This window comes from Mycotypha africana, assembly GCF_025528875.1.
Source record: "Mycotypha africana strain NRRL 2978 chromosome Unknown BDF20scaffold_2, whole genome shotgun sequence".
Lineage (NCBI taxonomy): Eukaryota > Fungi > Mucoromycota > Mucoromycetes > Mucorales > Mycotyphaceae > Mycotypha > Mycotypha africana.
This window is the reverse complement of record NW_026515726.1, coordinates 549,397-566,225: the sequence shown is the minus strand read 5'-3', so window position 1 is coordinate 566,225 and position 16,829 is coordinate 549,397. Positions and strand designations below refer to the sequence as shown.

At 38.1% G+C, this 16,829-nt stretch overlaps 6 protein-coding genes across 6 annotated transcripts; 4 read left to right on the top strand and 2 right to left on the bottom strand.

Moving 5' to 3' along the window:
• Positions 1–3,747: 3,747 nt before the first annotated feature.
• Positions 3,748–6,540, top strand: BDF20DRAFT_850314 (uncharacterized protein). Its single transcript, XM_053079942.1, has 8 exons — positions 3,748–4,149; positions 4,241–4,337; positions 4,448–4,615; positions 4,704–4,830; positions 4,935–4,995; positions 5,082–5,298; positions 5,373–5,915; positions 6,009–6,540. Exons 1-8 carry the CDS (start codon positions 4,004–4,006, stop codon positions 6,378–6,380), a joined length of 1,731 nt encoding a protein of 576 aa, XP_052938809.1. The 5' UTR covers positions 3,748–4,003; the 3' UTR covers positions 6,381–6,540.
• Positions 6,541–7,583, bottom strand: BDF20DRAFT_850311 (RNA polymerase II subunit A C-terminal domain phosphatase SSU72). Its single transcript, XM_053079941.1, has 3 exons — positions 7,406–7,583; positions 6,932–7,334; positions 6,541–6,855 (listed from the first exon to the last, which is right to left on the bottom strand). Exons 1-3 carry the CDS (start codon positions 7,471–7,473, stop codon positions 6,751–6,753), a joined length of 576 nt encoding a protein of 191 aa, XP_052938808.1. The 5' UTR covers positions 7,474–7,583; the 3' UTR covers positions 6,541–6,750.
• BDF20DRAFT_265252 (PITH domain-containing protein) lies at positions 7,431–9,381 on the top strand. The gene is made up of 9 exons (XM_053075035.1): positions 7,431–7,522; positions 7,659–7,799; positions 7,887–8,012; positions 8,117–8,273; positions 8,360–8,510; positions 8,584–8,625; positions 8,704–8,873; positions 8,983–9,047; positions 9,133–9,381. Exons 2-9 carry the CDS (start codon positions 7,702–7,704, stop codon positions 9,185–9,187), a joined length of 864 nt encoding a protein of 287 aa, XP_052938807.1. The 5' UTR covers positions 7,431–7,522; positions 7,659–7,701; the 3' UTR covers positions 9,188–9,381.
• Positions 9,337–10,274, bottom strand: BDF20DRAFT_904554 (protoheme IX farnesyltransferase; the record flags this gene model as incomplete). The annotated part of the gene is made up of 2 exons (XM_053083048.1): positions 9,337–9,496; positions 9,580–10,274. 2 exons carry the CDS (start codon positions 10,272–10,274, stop codon positions 9,337–9,339), a joined length of 855 nt encoding a protein of 284 aa, XP_052938806.1.
• A 1,066-nt stretch (positions 10,275–11,340) lies between these two features.
• On the top strand, positions 11,341–13,070 carry BDF20DRAFT_265235 (uncharacterized protein). The gene has a single exon (XM_053075034.1). The coding sequence runs from the start codon at positions 11,544–11,546 to the stop codon at positions 12,672–12,674; it is 1,131 nt and encodes a 376-aa protein (XP_052938805.1). The 5' UTR covers positions 11,341–11,543; the 3' UTR covers positions 12,675–13,070.
• Positions 13,071–13,313: 243 nt separating this feature from the next.
• BDF20DRAFT_832375 (aminopeptidase) lies at positions 13,314–16,644 on the top strand (the record flags this gene model as incomplete). The annotated part of the gene is made up of 5 exons (XM_053078536.1): positions 13,314–13,435; positions 13,528–13,629; positions 13,825–14,594; positions 14,717–15,710; positions 15,807–16,644. The coding sequence occupies 5 exons, from the start codon at positions 13,314–13,316 to the stop codon at positions 16,642–16,644; spliced, it is 2,826 nt and encodes a 941-aa protein (XP_052938804.1).
• Between the last annotated feature and the right edge of the window lie 185 nt (positions 16,645–16,829).

Here is a 16,829-nt window from a genome sequence, read left to right as displayed (position 1 = left end):
TGTCCATTAAAAATTGTAAATCGTCTAAAATATAAGGTAAAATACTGTATTGCGGGGAGGCAATTTAATTTGTGTAGCACTTTTCTGAAGCAGTAACAAGAACGTGTGTGCTGACTCTGGCGCTTTTAATTAGGAAAAAACATATAATAGAGAGAACAATGAATTTTGAAACGGGACATAAACTATCGGGAAACAATGAAATATTGAATCACTAAAACCTAATTTTTTTGATGCGTGCAAAATGCTGCTAAATGATTACATTGGAAAGGGCATCCCATGCATTTTTCCCTTTTATTGAATGTATATACTATCTTTTTTTTTTGTTTGGTGACACGCACTTCATACAATCATCTTCTTCTTGAGACAAACATCTCATAGATAAAAAGTGTCTGGGCCCCGCTTATTTTAGAAGCAAAAAAAAAAAAAAAAAAAAAAAGGGGATTCCTTGAGTCTGGTTTCATAACACTCTTCTTTTGTTTTATTCAAGCCAACAACTGGCCGACATTGCAGCAAAAAAAAAAAAAAAAAATTCTTTTTCTTTTCTCAAGCGCTGCAATATGTAATGAAGCCTGCTTCTCCTTGGATACCCCCTGGACATTGCTTGTCCAACTTGTCGAGTGTATTCTTACTCGCATGACATTCGATCTATTTCTAACAATTGGCAGATGAATTGTCTATATTATTCTTTTTTGTCGTTCTCCAAGCCAGTGGCAACGAAAGCTTTCCCTTTCACATCAAGCCTATTTGTGCGTTAGACAATGAAAATCCAATTCAGGAGAAAGCCATTCTAGAAGACGTTACTAATTGACTGGGATTAAGGTTTGAATTGACAGTGCAGTCATACGGTGTATGCCAACAAATTTTCAGATTTGACCCTGCATCCGTCATTGTCGGTTCAATAGACATAGTACATCTCGTTTCTTAGCGTGTGTGTGTGTGTGTGTGTGTGTGTGTGTGTGTGTGTGTGTGTGTGTGTGTGTGTGCATACGTGATCACTTTATTGCTTTATATCGTTGCAATTTTAAAAGAATACCCGTTGTTAAGGATAGCTCACACGACCTGGCTACGAAAAGACAAGAAGCCTATGCATTGCTCGCCATGATGTTGCAAGTATACTATTGCATTCTACGCATATGCAATCATAAACCGTATCTTGAGAAAAAGACAATCCCGATACAAACGGCTGTCGTTCAGGCAATTTCATGCTTTGTAACAATGCTGATGAACAAAGTCTACCTTCCTCAGCTTTTATAATAGATTCACTTGATGGTATTTCTTTTTATACTTTAATACAGAGCTCAAAAGGTATTAAAGGGCTTTCATTACTCTTTTTTCTTCTCAGAATGAATGGCTTGTATTCACCCTGCAACAGGAAATCAAAGCGAGCAACAAGGCTCGCATAGCATATATTAACAGCCACTACTTAATCTTTAAGACTCGCACCCCCCCCCCAAGAAAGCAAGCCTTTATAAAAATGGAAGTCATCTCCTTTCTAATGCATTGGTATGTTTTGAAATCAAATATAAGGGGATTTGACTTTATCCAACCTTAATACCATTGAAAGCACTCAGCATAAAAAGGCTTTTGACAGGTAATTGAAAAAAGAAAAAAGTCGCCTGACCTCAAGTTTCATTGTTTGTTATCGTGGCGAAACTTGAATGATGCTATGTTTCCTATCATCCTCAAAAAAAAAAAAAAAAAAAAAAAGGCAGATCGAAAAAGAACCATTTAATTTTATTTTTTTTGGAACGTTACAGACCGGACCCTTTTCTTTCCGTAAGATCCGACCTATTAAGGGGACATGGGTGAGCAGGAAATTCTAGTAAAATGACTGATTTTTCTTTTAACATTTCTTTGTTGGATCCAGGAAATGAAGGTGATGTGTCTCTCATGCTTACGTAAAAGTAGCTGAACCAAAAAAGCATCCTATTCTTACTATTATGAACCCTATTTTTTCTCCATCGAAAACAACCTACAGTAGCCAAAAAAGTCTCATCTTATCATGTTCGCAACTGCACTTTTGTATTGACGAAAAAGCTCGAAATGCAAAAAGAAGGAAACGAGAATGAACAGCCTTAGAGAGGATGGACAGCTTGAGAGCGTAGAACAAAAATTCTCTTTTTCATCGGAGCACAAGGCGAAAAAAGATTCGTCCTATTTATTCAATGGTGTTCATAGCTACTGGTTCAAAATAAAGCAAGAGGAGATACCCTTCACTTTTTTTGAGCAGTAACTGTGTGCGAAAGGTCTCTACTTAGTAAGGAAGGCCCGAAAAACTAGCTACTAAGTACAAATCACTGACGAAATGCTAGGAACATGGGTCCCATCCTTCTTACAAAGACATGACAGAAATGTATTATGTCGTCTTTTGAGCTCTTTCGTTTGATCTTTATTGGACATATAAATCGATACATTGGATCCTAGCTATTTACGTCTTTTCATAAAAGATGTATAACATGATTTTCAATAAACTCAGTTATTTATGTGTTTCGGTTGTCCTTGGTTTTTTTTTCTTTTTTTTTTTCACTTGTACATAATTAAGGAATTTTTTAGACACGGATTTTTAGGATTCCTCTTCCATTTACAAGCTCTCATATCAACTAACCAAACTTGGGTTTAATTCTTTCACAGCTGATTTTGCATTGCGTCAAAATAGTCTATCAAGTTCAATCACTAGTATCCTTGCCCTTGATCATTAAAAGAATAAGTTCTTTTAAGACGCTACATCCTTTTGCCCCGAGTCTGACTCACAAATGCGAATGGCGTGAAAAGGTCAAAGAACGGTTTTAATAAGAAAATGAGATGGTTTGAACTTAGTAAAGTCTCAACAACCAACTTAGAATAGCGTTTGTCATGCCAAATTCAGGGATATCCTGCCTATCCAACCTAAGATTGGGTTTTCAGCAATTGAGAAAAGTCCAGCCTTTCTTTCGTAGTAAATGGAAACGTTTTAAATGTTGACCATTTAAATAAAAAGATACAATGGTGGAACATAACATAAACAACAGCGAAAAAAAAAAAAAGAAGACTGAGATTTAAATGGTAAATGGGTCGACAACAAAAAAATCGATAACCTTGAACAGCCACGATATTATCAATATCAATACAGTCGTAGCGACGTTTTCTGTATGATTGCAAGAAAATTAGAATACAATCAATCCAGTAAAGCGGCTTTCAAATGATCCGTTATCCATGTATAGAAGATCTCACATACACATGATTTTTATGAAACCCTTTTTTTTTTCCCCTCAGATAATATAGAATGTAGAAAAGACGCAAACGGCTTAATCTTTTTTAAGGAAAGGCGTACTACATTTTACTAATGGGCTATAACCGAAAATGCCTGTTTTAAACGTATAGGATCCATTCCAGTAGTAGTGCTAGGTAGTGTCTCGTTGAGCAACCATTTGTAGCAAAACTGTGTGTGATAAGTAGCAATAAGTACTGCTGCGCAGTTAGGTACTATGACTTCTAAGTACAAAAGAATCAAGTAGCGTGGAAACGTTTCTTTCGTTTAGCCAAACAAACTCATAAAAGAGCATGAGAGTAACTCCGAATGTGTATCCATTTGATGATGGCTAAAGATATTGTTTGATTACCTTTACCTATTACTTATGACTTGCTTTAAGCCTCATAAATGGCAGTAAGTGGGTGGAGTCAAAAACTAGAAAAAAAAAAAAAAAAAGTTATTTAAGCTACTACTAAGACTTTTTTTTTTTTTTTTTTTCTGTTGCATTCCCTTTTTCCTTTTTTTTTTTTACATTTTTCCAATACCGTGTTTCTTTGATAACTATTACTTTCCCCTTTAGGTTTTGGAACTCCCTTTTTCTTTCTTTCCTTTCCTCTATCCTTTTTCTGATAACTTTGCAATTTTCTCATATTTTGCTTATATTTTCAGATTTCGGTTATTTCCACCCCTTTTTTTTGCAGCCAAAAACTACTTTCTCTCTTTGAAAAAAAAAAAAAAGGCTTTACCTTTATTTAACAAAAAAAAAAAAAAAGCATGAAACGCATTCTCTCGCCTGTACTTGAACCGGATGTTACATTAACATCGCCTGATGCTGATATCGAGTATCTTAGAAGGCAGCTAGCTACTCACAAACGACTAGCTACTGCAACCACTGGTCTTACTAACCTTGGTAGTTTAAAGTAAAGAGAAAAAAAGAAAAGAAATCGACATCCAAATTCTAAGTTCGTCTGCATTATGTTAATCTTTTATCATTGATTTTTTTCTTATCAGTGAGAAATCCTTGACTGGTTCTGCTACTGACACCACAAAGGCAAAGAGTAAGAAGGCGTCTGACGCTGTGGCTTCTACTACTGAAAGTAACATTAAAGTAAATATAATTCTCTGCTCTAAGATGGTGTTTGTTTTCTTGACTATCTCGCTCAGCTGTAAATTGACTGAAAAAAAAAAATGATTTCAAAATTTTTCTTTATTACGTAGAACCATGACCTATGCGATGCTTGCGGCGATGTGGGTCAGTTCATTTGTTGCGATGCCTGTCCTAATGCCTTCCACTTTACCTGTGTTGACCCGCCCATGAGTGTGGACGATGTTATCAACATGGAAGATACATGGTATTGCAATGAATGTCTTCAAAAACGCAAAAAGGTAATACCAAATTCTCTACAGAGTTTCTATAACCGCATGGTAGGAGCGAACAAAAGACTGACCTTCTTTTGTTCATTGTCATGTGTAGAACAAAGCAGTAACCACTGGGAAAGATTCTGGCTTGGGTTTGTTTCAACCATTGATTGATAATATGGGCACTAAGAATCCCAAAGCATTCCGTCTACCAAATGAAATTATCAATTTTTTTGAAGGTGGTAAATGTTGTTACATCATCTTTATCTGCCTTTATCTTTTTTTGCCTTTTCCGAATAGACCAACTCAAAATACGGCTCTCTCTTTTTTTTTTTTTTTTTCATAGTATCCTCTGATAAACTTGGAAGATACGTCGATTCATCCCAAGTGAAACGAGTTAAATATAGGTAAAATTTTATCAGTAGCTATGTAAATTCAACTTGTTCATCCGTTGCTAACAACGCTCCCACTCCCACTCCTAATACCTGTGTAGACATGGTGAGATGGAACGTCCTGATTATCACCCACTCAAGAGAAACGGGCATTACACCGTTTGCTTCTATTGCCGTAAAACTGCACTCAACAAACAAATGATCTCCTGCGATTATTGTCCTCTATATTGGCACCTCGATTGTCTGAATCCTCCCATGCCTGCACCGCCTAATCCTGCGAAGCGATGGCGTTGTCCTGTTCATATCGAAAACTTTATTGTAAGTTGTAAAACACGCTTCATGTTCTCATGTAGGATTGTAACTTACGTTTTCGCTTTCTCTCAATATAACAGAAACAACCAAGAAGGCAAAAGCACAAGACACCGACAATAATATCTGACAAGTCACCCTCCTGTGCGTTTCATAACTATCTTGAAAACGTCCACATTATCCATCACTCAAACGAACAGCAACCAAAGAAATTCATCGCAGCAGCAACAGCAGCCTTCCCCATGACACCCTCAGAACATCTCATAACTTCCAGTAAAGATAACAAAGTATACCGACTTCCTACAGAACCCTTTCGAGTGAACTTTGATAGCTACGCTAGAAAAGCATTGAAAGAGAGACGACTGCTGATGAATGACAACCTTACTGCGGCCAAGAAACAAGGTAGAAAATATTCCCTACCATCTACTTTAATAAGCAGCTCTTCTGGCAGCGAGATATGTACACCTCCTCTCTTCGCGTCTCCAGTATCAACTACCGCGCCTACCGTCATCAAATCTACCCTACCCCCTCAACCTCTTTTCAACAATACAGACATGGCAACTACCAATGCTACTGCTTCAAGCAGTAATAACAATACCCAAACTGAGCAAGAAGAAGTCGATCTTGTAAGTTTACCTAGATAGAAAGACGAGTCAACCTTGCATATAACTCTCCTTTACTAATTTGTTTCCGCCTCGCCCTCTCTGCCACCCACCTAGTGGCTACAAAACATGGCTTTATTTAAAACAAATGCTACAGATTTCAAAGCAATGCCAACAACAACTGAATCATCCTCTACGAATGATACCACTACTCAGAAACAACCCATGACGATGACAGAAGACAAGCTATTGACTCTCTTAAAGTTTTCTACTGATGCGACTGCCAACACTATGGAAAACACTTCTCTATCCCCACCTTCATCTCCTATACCCGTCAAACATCAACAACAACCTCATCCATTTGAACCATCCAATCGAAAACTACGCGCCGTCAACATCAACAAGTTTAAAAGATACAAGAAATTTGAACATTTGCTTGGTCAAAAAAGTGAACAGGAACTGATCAACGTTTTCAAAAAACTCTTGTAAATCACAAAACGAGAATATAACCATCATTTTTATCCACGCTATCCTCATTTCTCATCGCTTTGAGTGCATTTTATTTGAGCGCACATTCATTCCACTTTATCCATATAACATTACATCTTCATTGACCATATTTATGTGTGAAATAAAAATCATTACAATGGTATAGTTGGTTTCGAAAAACCCACTATTTCAATGATACGGTTTATTTTAGTTGACAGAAATGTCAAAGATTTTACAAGTGACAATAGCATGATGACATCCTACAGTCCCACGACTGCCGAACTACGATTGCCAGTAATAAAGTAGGAAATTAATTATATATAAATTACAAGAATGCGAGGATGAAAGCAAATGGCCAATTGGTTGTTTCTCAAAAATAGGCAACAGTGTGTAAGATAGGAAATCCAGGATTACGTATCGTAAACTCTTCAATAATGCCGTCCATGTCCGCATCGATATCGTTCGACGATTCAATCTAAAACAAACAAATCAAATTGTGTGTGAGTTCTTACAGCAGAGTTCAACAATGAGGATAGGGTGTCTCTACTTACCATTTGTGCCAACTGTAATATGGCTCTACCCCCTAACAATGCGTCTTCATGATTATCTTTGATCTCCACATTCACCACATGGGTGCTTTTATTCAGCTTTTGTCCCCTACTCGTCAAGTCTTCTACTACAGAATCAAAGCAGCGTTCTTCACAGGTGATGATGACGTCGAAGATCTCTCGCGATTCATGCCATCGCTGCGGCGCTTCTTTTGTTTTACGATTACGATCGAGCATCGACAAAAGCCCGTTCTGCGTGTATAAATGTTGATCTTGCTTTTTCAATTCCTGGTATACTTGTTCATAAGGTGTTCCAAAGGGGTATATGTTGGGTTTGTCAATGGAAGGACCGGGTAACCGAACCATAGAACCTGTGCCGTAAGAATGGACATCAAAACCTTTCTTACTAAAGTAAAGTTGAGCGATAGTGCTGGTTAGTTTACTGTTGCTATTTTCCTTTTGTACATGCAGGTTTACTTTAGGACATGATGTGCTTCCATGGATCTGTTTTGATTACTGGCACAAATGACTGCATATTTCGCCATTCCTCTTAAACTGATCTTTTTGTGTTTATACACCTAAAAAAGTAAAAAAGTGAGGACAAAAAATCTTTCTGGCACCAATTTCTCTTTTTTGCATTATTTCGCTGCTGACCTTTAACAAGAAATAAAAAAGAGAGAGAAACCAAGACACGTAAGAATTTAATACTTTTTTTTTTTTTTTTTTATAGTCCACATTGACAGTTCTTCCCTTCATCACAAAAAGAAATAACAATGCCTCTTCAACAAATCAGTACGCCTAATGACTTTCGAACACTTTTAACTGCTTCGAAAGATAAACTGGTTGTTATTGACTTTTTTGCTACGTGGTGGTAAACGTCATCTCTGTTTAATGGAGCACCGAACTACGCGCAATGACATGAGATTAAAAGACATTTTCCTTTTTTGCTTACTCATAGTGGGCCTTGTAAGATGATTGCACCCTTTTATACGCAACTTTCAACCAAATACCCTCAAGCAGTTTTTGCTAAAGTCGACGTTGATCAACTAAAAGAGGTTGCAGCTGCTTGCAAAGTTACTTCTATGTAAAGAGAAAAAAAAAAAAAAACCAATAAAAAAAGGATGTGTCGAGTCAACCCATTATCAACATGTTTAATTCATACTCAATGCGCTTGTCAACATCCCTTAGGCCAACTTTTCAATTCTATAAAAATGGAAATAAGCTGGCTGAAATGAAAGGAGCCAATCCTCAGCAATTAGAAAAGTATGTGAAAGAGTTTTCTGACAATGCTCAAGGGGAAGGTTCGTCTCCATCCTCTGCCAAGAAGAGTCTGGTTCCTGGTTTTGTAAGTTAATTAAAAAAGAAACGATGCAGAGAGCACAGGTACAGATACATACATTACTCAAACCAACTATACATTACCATGTACAGGTTGATTTGACAGAGCATATCACACCTAATCAAATGGATGCTTTAAATCAACAAGAAGAGCACAATGTCAAGAATATCTTCAAGGATGATGAGAGTTATTTGGAAAGCGACGTCGACGAACAATTGATTATCAGTGTACCCTTTAATCAATGTAAGAAAACGTATATTATGAAAGAAATTTCATCAAAGGATTGATCCGGTTTCTGTATTTGATTTTGTTCTAGCTGTCAAACTTCATTCCATCAAATTCAAGGCACCAAATAAAAGTCAGTATGATAAAAAATGAATCTTGACGTTTTGACGACTGAGGATGGCTTACTTATACAGCTTGTTCTTCTCTCCAGCCAATGCCCCTAAGACAATCAAGATTTATGCTAATAGAACCAATATCGGTTTTGATGATGCTGACTCTATCAAGGAAACACAAATACTTGAATTGACACCCGAAGATTTCGACGATGATAATGTGGTCAATTTAAAATTTGTCAGATATCAAAACATTACTAGTATTACGGTAAGTTAATTGTTGTTCTTGATCTGCAGGATTATTTTTCGTTTGAGAAGGATAAGATGAGGCTTCAATCTACAATACGAATAATAATGTCGACTTTTATCCTTTACAGCTATTTATTGTGGATAACCAAGAGGACGAAGAAACAACTCAACTTCAACAATTAATCTTTATTGGGTACAGTATCCGTTTTAAGAATGAGCTTTTTCTTATCGTGATCTATTCGAACTAATCACTGCCCCCTTCTTTTCTGGAACAATAGCTGTCCCGTCGAAACAACCAATATGGGCGACTTTAACAAAGACCAACAACATTAAATAAAAGGTTGAATATGCTTTATGAAGCCCAAAAAGAGTATATACAAACTATTACCGCTCCTTTATCTATTAAGTAGCTTGTGATTGCAAATACACTATTTTTTTTGTTTTCTGTTTCTTGTTTCTGTCTTGACGATTGCAGACTCGTATTATTCATCGTCGGTCACCCACTGAATAACTTCTTCATATTCATCGTCTTCATCATGTTCTTTTCCAGAAGTCCATTTTTTATGAATCATCATTAGAGCAAGAATGACTGGCAGATGAACTATACTTCCAAAGAATAGCTGTTTTGCACTCTTATCATCACTATTTTTATGCCATTGGAAAGAGGGATTAGCATAATGGAGCATAGATATTATTATTATTTTTTTTTTCTGCTCCCTCTTTACCTCTTCCTCCAAAACTTGTAGGCACCATAAGCCAGCACACCATTTACGACAGAGGAATCGAATGCAAACCACCAAGAGGTCAAATCTAAATAAGGCATCGCGATGGATAACGGAAACATAGCCAAACTATACCTTAGAGACACCCTGGCATTCAGCTTTGGATCGGTCACAGCCATCATTCGATAGCCAGCCTTCGAATAATCAGGTCTCAAATTCCACGCCAACGAATTAAAGTGAGGAAACTGCCAAGCATACAAGATGCCACCGAGAACCCAGCATCCTGGGTCCATAATGCTGTTAGTAGCTGCCGCCCAACCCATCATGGGAGGGATAGCTCCGACAACAGCACCTGCCCATGTATTTACAATCGACGTCCGTTTCATCGGGGTATACACACAGGTATAGAGCAAGACGTTGATTGCTCCCAAAGCAGCTGTGATCGGATTGACACACGTGGCGAGTAAAGAAACGCCAGCAATACCTGTACTGACCCCAAACCCAAATGCATGGGTTTGTGATAATGCCCGTCGGCCAAGCACACGGTTTCGTGTACGTAGCATTTGTGCGTCGTATGGCGTTTCGATCCATTGATTGATCGCATTCGCTGACCCAATACATAAACCGGTACCCAGGGTCGTCGCGAGTAGCGTCGTGACAGTATAATCCCCGCCAGGTGCCATCGCATAGCCTGCCATAGTAGTAAGAGCAACTAGACAAGCTAATTTAGATTTGACGAGTTCTTTATAAAGGGACGGTAGTTTCGAGGGAGCTGGTGGCGATTCGATGACTTTATATTTTGTTACTCGAGAATATGCTGCTGCTGCCGGTGATGATGGTATTGCTGTTATTGTAGGGTTAGACTGCGTCGACGCTTGAATCTCCTGTTGATTGTATAGACTAGGTGAACATGAGCAGAAAACTCTCGCCATGCGCTCATGTGGCATGGGTCTTCCTTTGGTCAAAATGTGTTTTGCATAATATGCATTTTTAAATATGTGAACTTTGACTTTTTGCCGTAGCATATATACTATAAAGTGTATAATCGATTATCTATGTTGATATGTAAACTGGGCAGGTACACAAAGACAGAAATGACAGACTGTCTTTTATTTTTATTTTCCTTTGCACAGATGCCTGCTGCTATTGTCCGTTCAACCCCGCATTTCTTTTCAACGGCGGGATTTTCAGCAGGCGTTTCTAATGGAACAAAAGAATATAAGCTGTTCAATAAACTTCCCGATTTCAACCTTTCTTTTTTTATTAGTCAGAAATAGCATGGCCTTACTATAGCTTTGGCATGACATATAAATACTGTTTCATAGCTTACAAAAAACCAATGAAAAAAAACCGATGACTGCTTTGAATAAAATTGTCTTGGTACGAAACGCTTGCTACTGAGGAAATGGACTAATCGCTTCCGTTTTACTTTACCTTTTAGCAACCCGTTCCTGCAGGTTACGTGGCGCTGCTGAAACATGAACTTCATCGATCGTCTCAAAGACATGTTGTATTCAGGTGATTGTACTGTCATCACCGAAATATATATAGAGCATATCATCCGGTTTTAACCATTCTATGTTTGCTACAAGCCGGCAGTTTGGAATACGGTAGTAAACCTCCAATGCTTGTATATTCACAATATGTCCTCTGTACTTTCTAACATTTTAAGTTGCATATTCAGCCCCGTAATAAGTGTTGATTAAGTTTTGTGAAAATACCAGTTGGTTAGGGCTTTCTATAAACAGATACAGTACGTTGTTACATTATCAGCCACTTATAAGCATATTCTTGGATGATCCTGAAACGGTCAGAACAGTCTGTCTTCGCGTCGCGTTCGCAAATTATTTTTCAAAGTCAGAACAGAAAAAAAAAAGAAAGCTGCAAAGACCTACTATTTACTTGGCAAGTGAAAACACTTTACTTTTTACTTCCGTTCATCTAGAAAACAGATCAATAGATCTTGAATGCTTCCCATTAATCACGATAGTTTCAAATTCAAATTTAAAGCCACTGTAAAACGTGGAAGGTTACGCTCATCAAAACAGCTTGGCGGAAGAAAAAGAACGTCGTCCATGCTAGATATGCCCTCGACGTCCGCTTCATATTCTTCTTTAGCTTCAACAGCAAATAATATATTGTCCTCTTCTGATTTTGATACAACACATTTACCCAAGTTGTTCAGCAAGTACATTATCTGCTTTTATAAAGACATTCAAGATCCCAAATTAATATCCATTGCAGAAGGATTTGGGGCTACTGTCAAGAAAGAAATGGACAGATTTGTAACTCACTTAATTATTGAGCCGCACGGCGATCATCGACAGTTGAAAGTTGTCAAGCAGGCTGTCCAAAAAGGCATTCTATGTGTGTCCACTCAATGGCTAATATCCTGCTATGTGGAAAAGAAAAACTGTCCAGCTGTTGGCTATCAATTTGATGTGGATTCTCTGGGGACAAGCTTGAATAGATCGTTGGATGAAGAATGGGGAGAACCGCTCGTTGGAGATGATCTAGCTGTACCAAATCCTTTCAATACAGAATATATCGACTTTAATGCATTAGAAAAGAACAAGCCTTTGGACGATGGTCAGACAAGAATGGATCAGTACATCTCTAGAACGAACACCAATGACACTGACAGAAATAGAAATTCAAGGGCGAGGGAGAGTACAGTCGAGTCAATACCAACAGACGATTTGGAATACAGTGGAGAGAACGAAGAAAACACTCGATATACTAGCGATAGCAGTAGTGTCAGCCGTACGAACGTTAGAAGCGAACAGACGCTTTCCAGTGCCACTAACTTTCCAAGCGCTTCATCCTCTCCCAGCCTCCCACAGGATGTTGTGGAAATCGAGGAAAGAAAGGCCAAGAAAGCTGCAAAATTAGCATATATAGAAGAACAAAAGGCACTTTTAGCAGAGAGGAAAAGAATGCAGGAAGAAGCCAGAAGAGGACTACAAAAGGAAGAGCCGACCAAGAAGCGGGTTGTTCGAGGTGTATACGGTGAAGAAAGGCTAAAGATCTGGTATGGAGAGCAGCCAATTCATCCTGAAAAAAAGAACAAAAAGCCTAAACGGAAATACTTTACCTAAAATTTGCAACCCATTGCCTGCAAAGACGTACGTGTCTCTTTATTTATTGATTTATACCTGTGTTATGTTGGGGAGTACATGTTGACCATTCTCCGTTAAATTATCTTATCGCTCCATTCCCAAACCCTTAAATTATGTTATAGAATTATTGCATGTTTACATTTATTACCCATGATAACGATATTACAATGAACATATTCAATCTATTTATCGCTTTGTATTTGTGCCTGAAATTATACGCCAATCATGATTTGACTATTATGAAGAGTAATAGCTCAAAAATCCTTTACATCACCCTATTAGACATATCTTTTTTCGTAATGTGATAACCTTGATCATTCGTAAATATGCTGTCGCTAAACCTGATCATGCCATGTGTATTACAGTTCTTGAGTGTAATACGATTGTGTGCTCTCAACAACCTTCCTGTCATTTTTTTCAATTTCCATATTTGGAGAATCCCTCCAAATTTGTACTGGAACTAAAGGTGGGGTTTGGCTAGCTGAAATAAAAAAAAAAAAATTCTTATGTAAGACGAAAGCAAGGAAGCTGCATTTAACACTTTACCACGCTCGATTTTTTCTTTTGCCGCTTTTTCTTTTTCTTTCATTTCGAATCTATCATACGTCTCAGAACGAAATGGCCCCCAACGCTCACCCTAATCGTCAGGTTTTACCTACAAATGTCAAGCCTACTCACTACGATTTAACCTTGCAACCTAATTTGGAGACCTTTGTTTTTTATGGTCAAGTCAAAGTCAAGTACGTTTAATACGGAAAATACTATTTCTTACGCGTCTACTTCAAGTTGATTTGCCTCACCCGTAGTAACATCTAATATTCATACATTTTAGCTTGAACGTAATCGAGGATACAACTGTTATTACAACAAATGCACGGGATATCAAGATTTATTCTGCATCTATATGTACAGAGGGACTTAAAACAGAGTCAAAGTAAGTTTTATGGTTGGTAATTGAAGCAGTTCATACCGAGGATGTTGTTTCATTGAAGAGAGGGAGTGACATTTATGGTTGACAAGGGACCTATTTGATTGCTTATAAATCATTTATCAATGGGAAACACTGTGATAGAATATATAGAATATGCCCCCATCTTATCATTAAACCATATGTATAATTGTTTAATAGGCAAACTGCGACCAAAATTTCATATGATACTACCAAGGATTTGGCTATCTTAACGTTTAAAGAATCTATTCCTGCCAATTCTAAAGCAGTTCTCGACATTCATTTCGAAGGTGAACTCAATGATGCTATGGCCGGTTTTTATCGTTCATCTTACAAAGATGCTCAAGGCAATACGAAATACTTGGCTACTACTCAATTCGAATCCACTGATGCTCGCCGTGCTTTCCCTTGTTGGGATGAACCCAGTCTTAAGGCTACCTTTGATGTCATTTTGATAGTACCTTCTGATTTGGTTGCCCTTTCAAATATGGATGTCATTTCTGAGAAACCTTATCACGATACTGGCAAATTGACCAATGTACCTTGTGGCAAAACAGAAGGAAAGACTGAAGGCAAGACTGAAGGCAAGACCGAAGGCAAGACTGAAGGCAAGACCGAAGGCAAGACTGAAGGCAAGACCGAAGGCAAGACTGAAGGCACTGCTACAGCAACAAGCCTGAAAGAAGTCAAGTACTCTACTACACCCATGATGAGTACCTACCTTTTAGCTTTCTGTGTCGGTCCTTTCGAATATATTGAAGCTTTTACCAGTGGTGAACATAATGGTAGACCAATTCGCTCTCGTGTTTATGCCCTCCCTGGTTCTGCTGAACATGGTCGTCATGCTTTAAATGTCTGTACTGCTGCCCTTGAATACTTTGCCAAGGTTTTTGGTGAGCCCTATCCTCTACCTAAAGTGGATATGATTGCTATTCCTGATTTTGAAGCGGGTAAGTAAACTGAGGTGGAAAAAGAAAGGGGTTGAGCAGTGAGGAAATCAATTATGATGAAGCAAAAACTTTTCATGCATCATTTGTCGTCTGATCAAATTTGATAACCTATTTCTATATAGGTGCTATGGAAAATTGGGGTTTAATCACCTACAGAACAGTTGCCATCTTATTCGACGAGAAGTCATCTTCAATCATGTTTAAGAAGAGCACCGCTTATACAGTCTGTCATGAACTTGCTCATCAATGGTTCGGTAACTTAGTCACTATGGAATGGTGGGAGCATTTGTGGCTTAATGAAGGTTTCGCCACCTGGGTAGGTTGGTTGGCAGTCGACAATATCTTCCCTGAATGGAATGTGTGGACTTCTTTTGTAAACGATGATATGCCTCGTGCCTTAAGTTTGGATGCTCTTCGTTCATCACATCCTATTGAAGTCACCGTTAACGACCCAGCTGAAATTCACCAAATTTTCGATGCCATTTCTTACTATAAAGGTGCCAGTGTTATTCGTATGTTGAGCTCTTGGCTCGGTGTTGATGTCTTTTTGGCAGGTGTTCGTCGTTATTTGCATCGTCATAGGTTGGGCAATGCTTCTACCGGCGATTTATGGAAGGCGTTGAGCGAAGAAGCCAATGAAGATGTGTCCAAGTTTATGACCGAATGGACTAGACGTGTTGGCTATCCTGTATTGACGGTTGAAACTAATCAAAATGAAAGTACTTTTAACGTTACTCAAAACCGTTATCTCTCAACTGGTGATTTGAAGGAGGAGGAAGATACTACAGTTTGGTGGGCACCCCTTCGTATGCTTACTTCTGGAGGTCATGTAGAAGATCACATTTTAACTGAAAAGACACAAACGTTCAAGATTCCTTCCGATGGCTTGTTCAAGCTAAATGCTAGCCAAACTGCTGTCTATCGTGTGAACTATCCTATAGACGTTATCCGTCGTTTGGGTGAAGAAGTTAAAAAGGGTAAAGATGGTCTTCTGGCTAATACCAATGATCGTGTTGGTTTATTGGCTGATGCTGGTAATTTAAGCGTTAGTGGCCAGCAATCAACTACTGCCTTTTTAGAACTTGCTCAAGCTTTTGCTAATGAAGAAAACTATTTGTAAGTTTATATTTTGAGAATAATTGTTTTTTGCTTGGGGAAAAAAAAAAACAAAAAAAAAAACTGCTTTTCTAATTATTACTTTGTTCATTCTAGTGTTTGGTCACAATTAAGTGGACACTTAGGTAAAATCCTTAGTGTTTGGTATACCCAACCTAAAGAAGTTCGTGATGGTCTCAAAACCCTTCGTCGCAGCTTGTTTGCTCCTATCGCTCATAAGCTTGGCTGGGAAGCTTCTCGTCAAGACGATTATCTCACAAGCATTTTGCGTGTTCTTGCTCTTTCCAATGCTGGTAAATCGTATGACCAACAGACTGTTGAGGAAGCTAAGAAGCGCTTCTGGCAATTTGCCGAGGGCAATACCGACGCTCTTCATCCTGATCTTCGTAGCACTGCCTATGGTATTGCTTTATACGCTGCCTCAGAAGACGAATCTGAAGAAACGAAGGTCTGGGAACAAATCTACCAAATCTACAAGGACGATAAATTACCTACTGATCAACGCTTGGTCGCTCTAAGTGCCTTAGGTCAAGCCAAGAGTCATAGTTTAATCCAACGTTATTTATCAATGGCTTTAGATGAAAAGGAAGTGCGTAACCAAGATTCTCTTTACGTGTTTAGCTCTTTATCATCCAACCCTGACGGCCGTGACCTTCTTTGGAAGTTCTTCACTGAGAAATATGATCTATTGCACAGCAAGTTTGCCAAATCTTTGAGCTTGTTTGGGTCCATTGTTCGTTCTTCTGTAGGTGGTTTTGTCTGCTTTGATCGTATTAAGGAGATTGAAGCTTTCTTTGCTCAAAAGGATACAAAGGAATATGCTCGTTCTTTAGAGCAAGCTTTAGAAGGATGCAGAGTAAATGCAAACTGGGTCAAGAGAGACAATCAAGCTGTTGCTGATTGGATAAAGGAGAACGTCAAGGGTACCGCTTAAAGTAGCAAGAAAGCAAAGTTTGTAAATAAAATCTTATAATTCTCTTCGTTCAGAATGCAACTATAAGTCTGAAAACATTTATCTTGAATATTTTTGCATTTGCGTATTATTGTATACATCACACAAATAAAATTAAAGAAGTTGCATTGTTATAAATCACAAGATGTACAAACTTTTTTATCAAA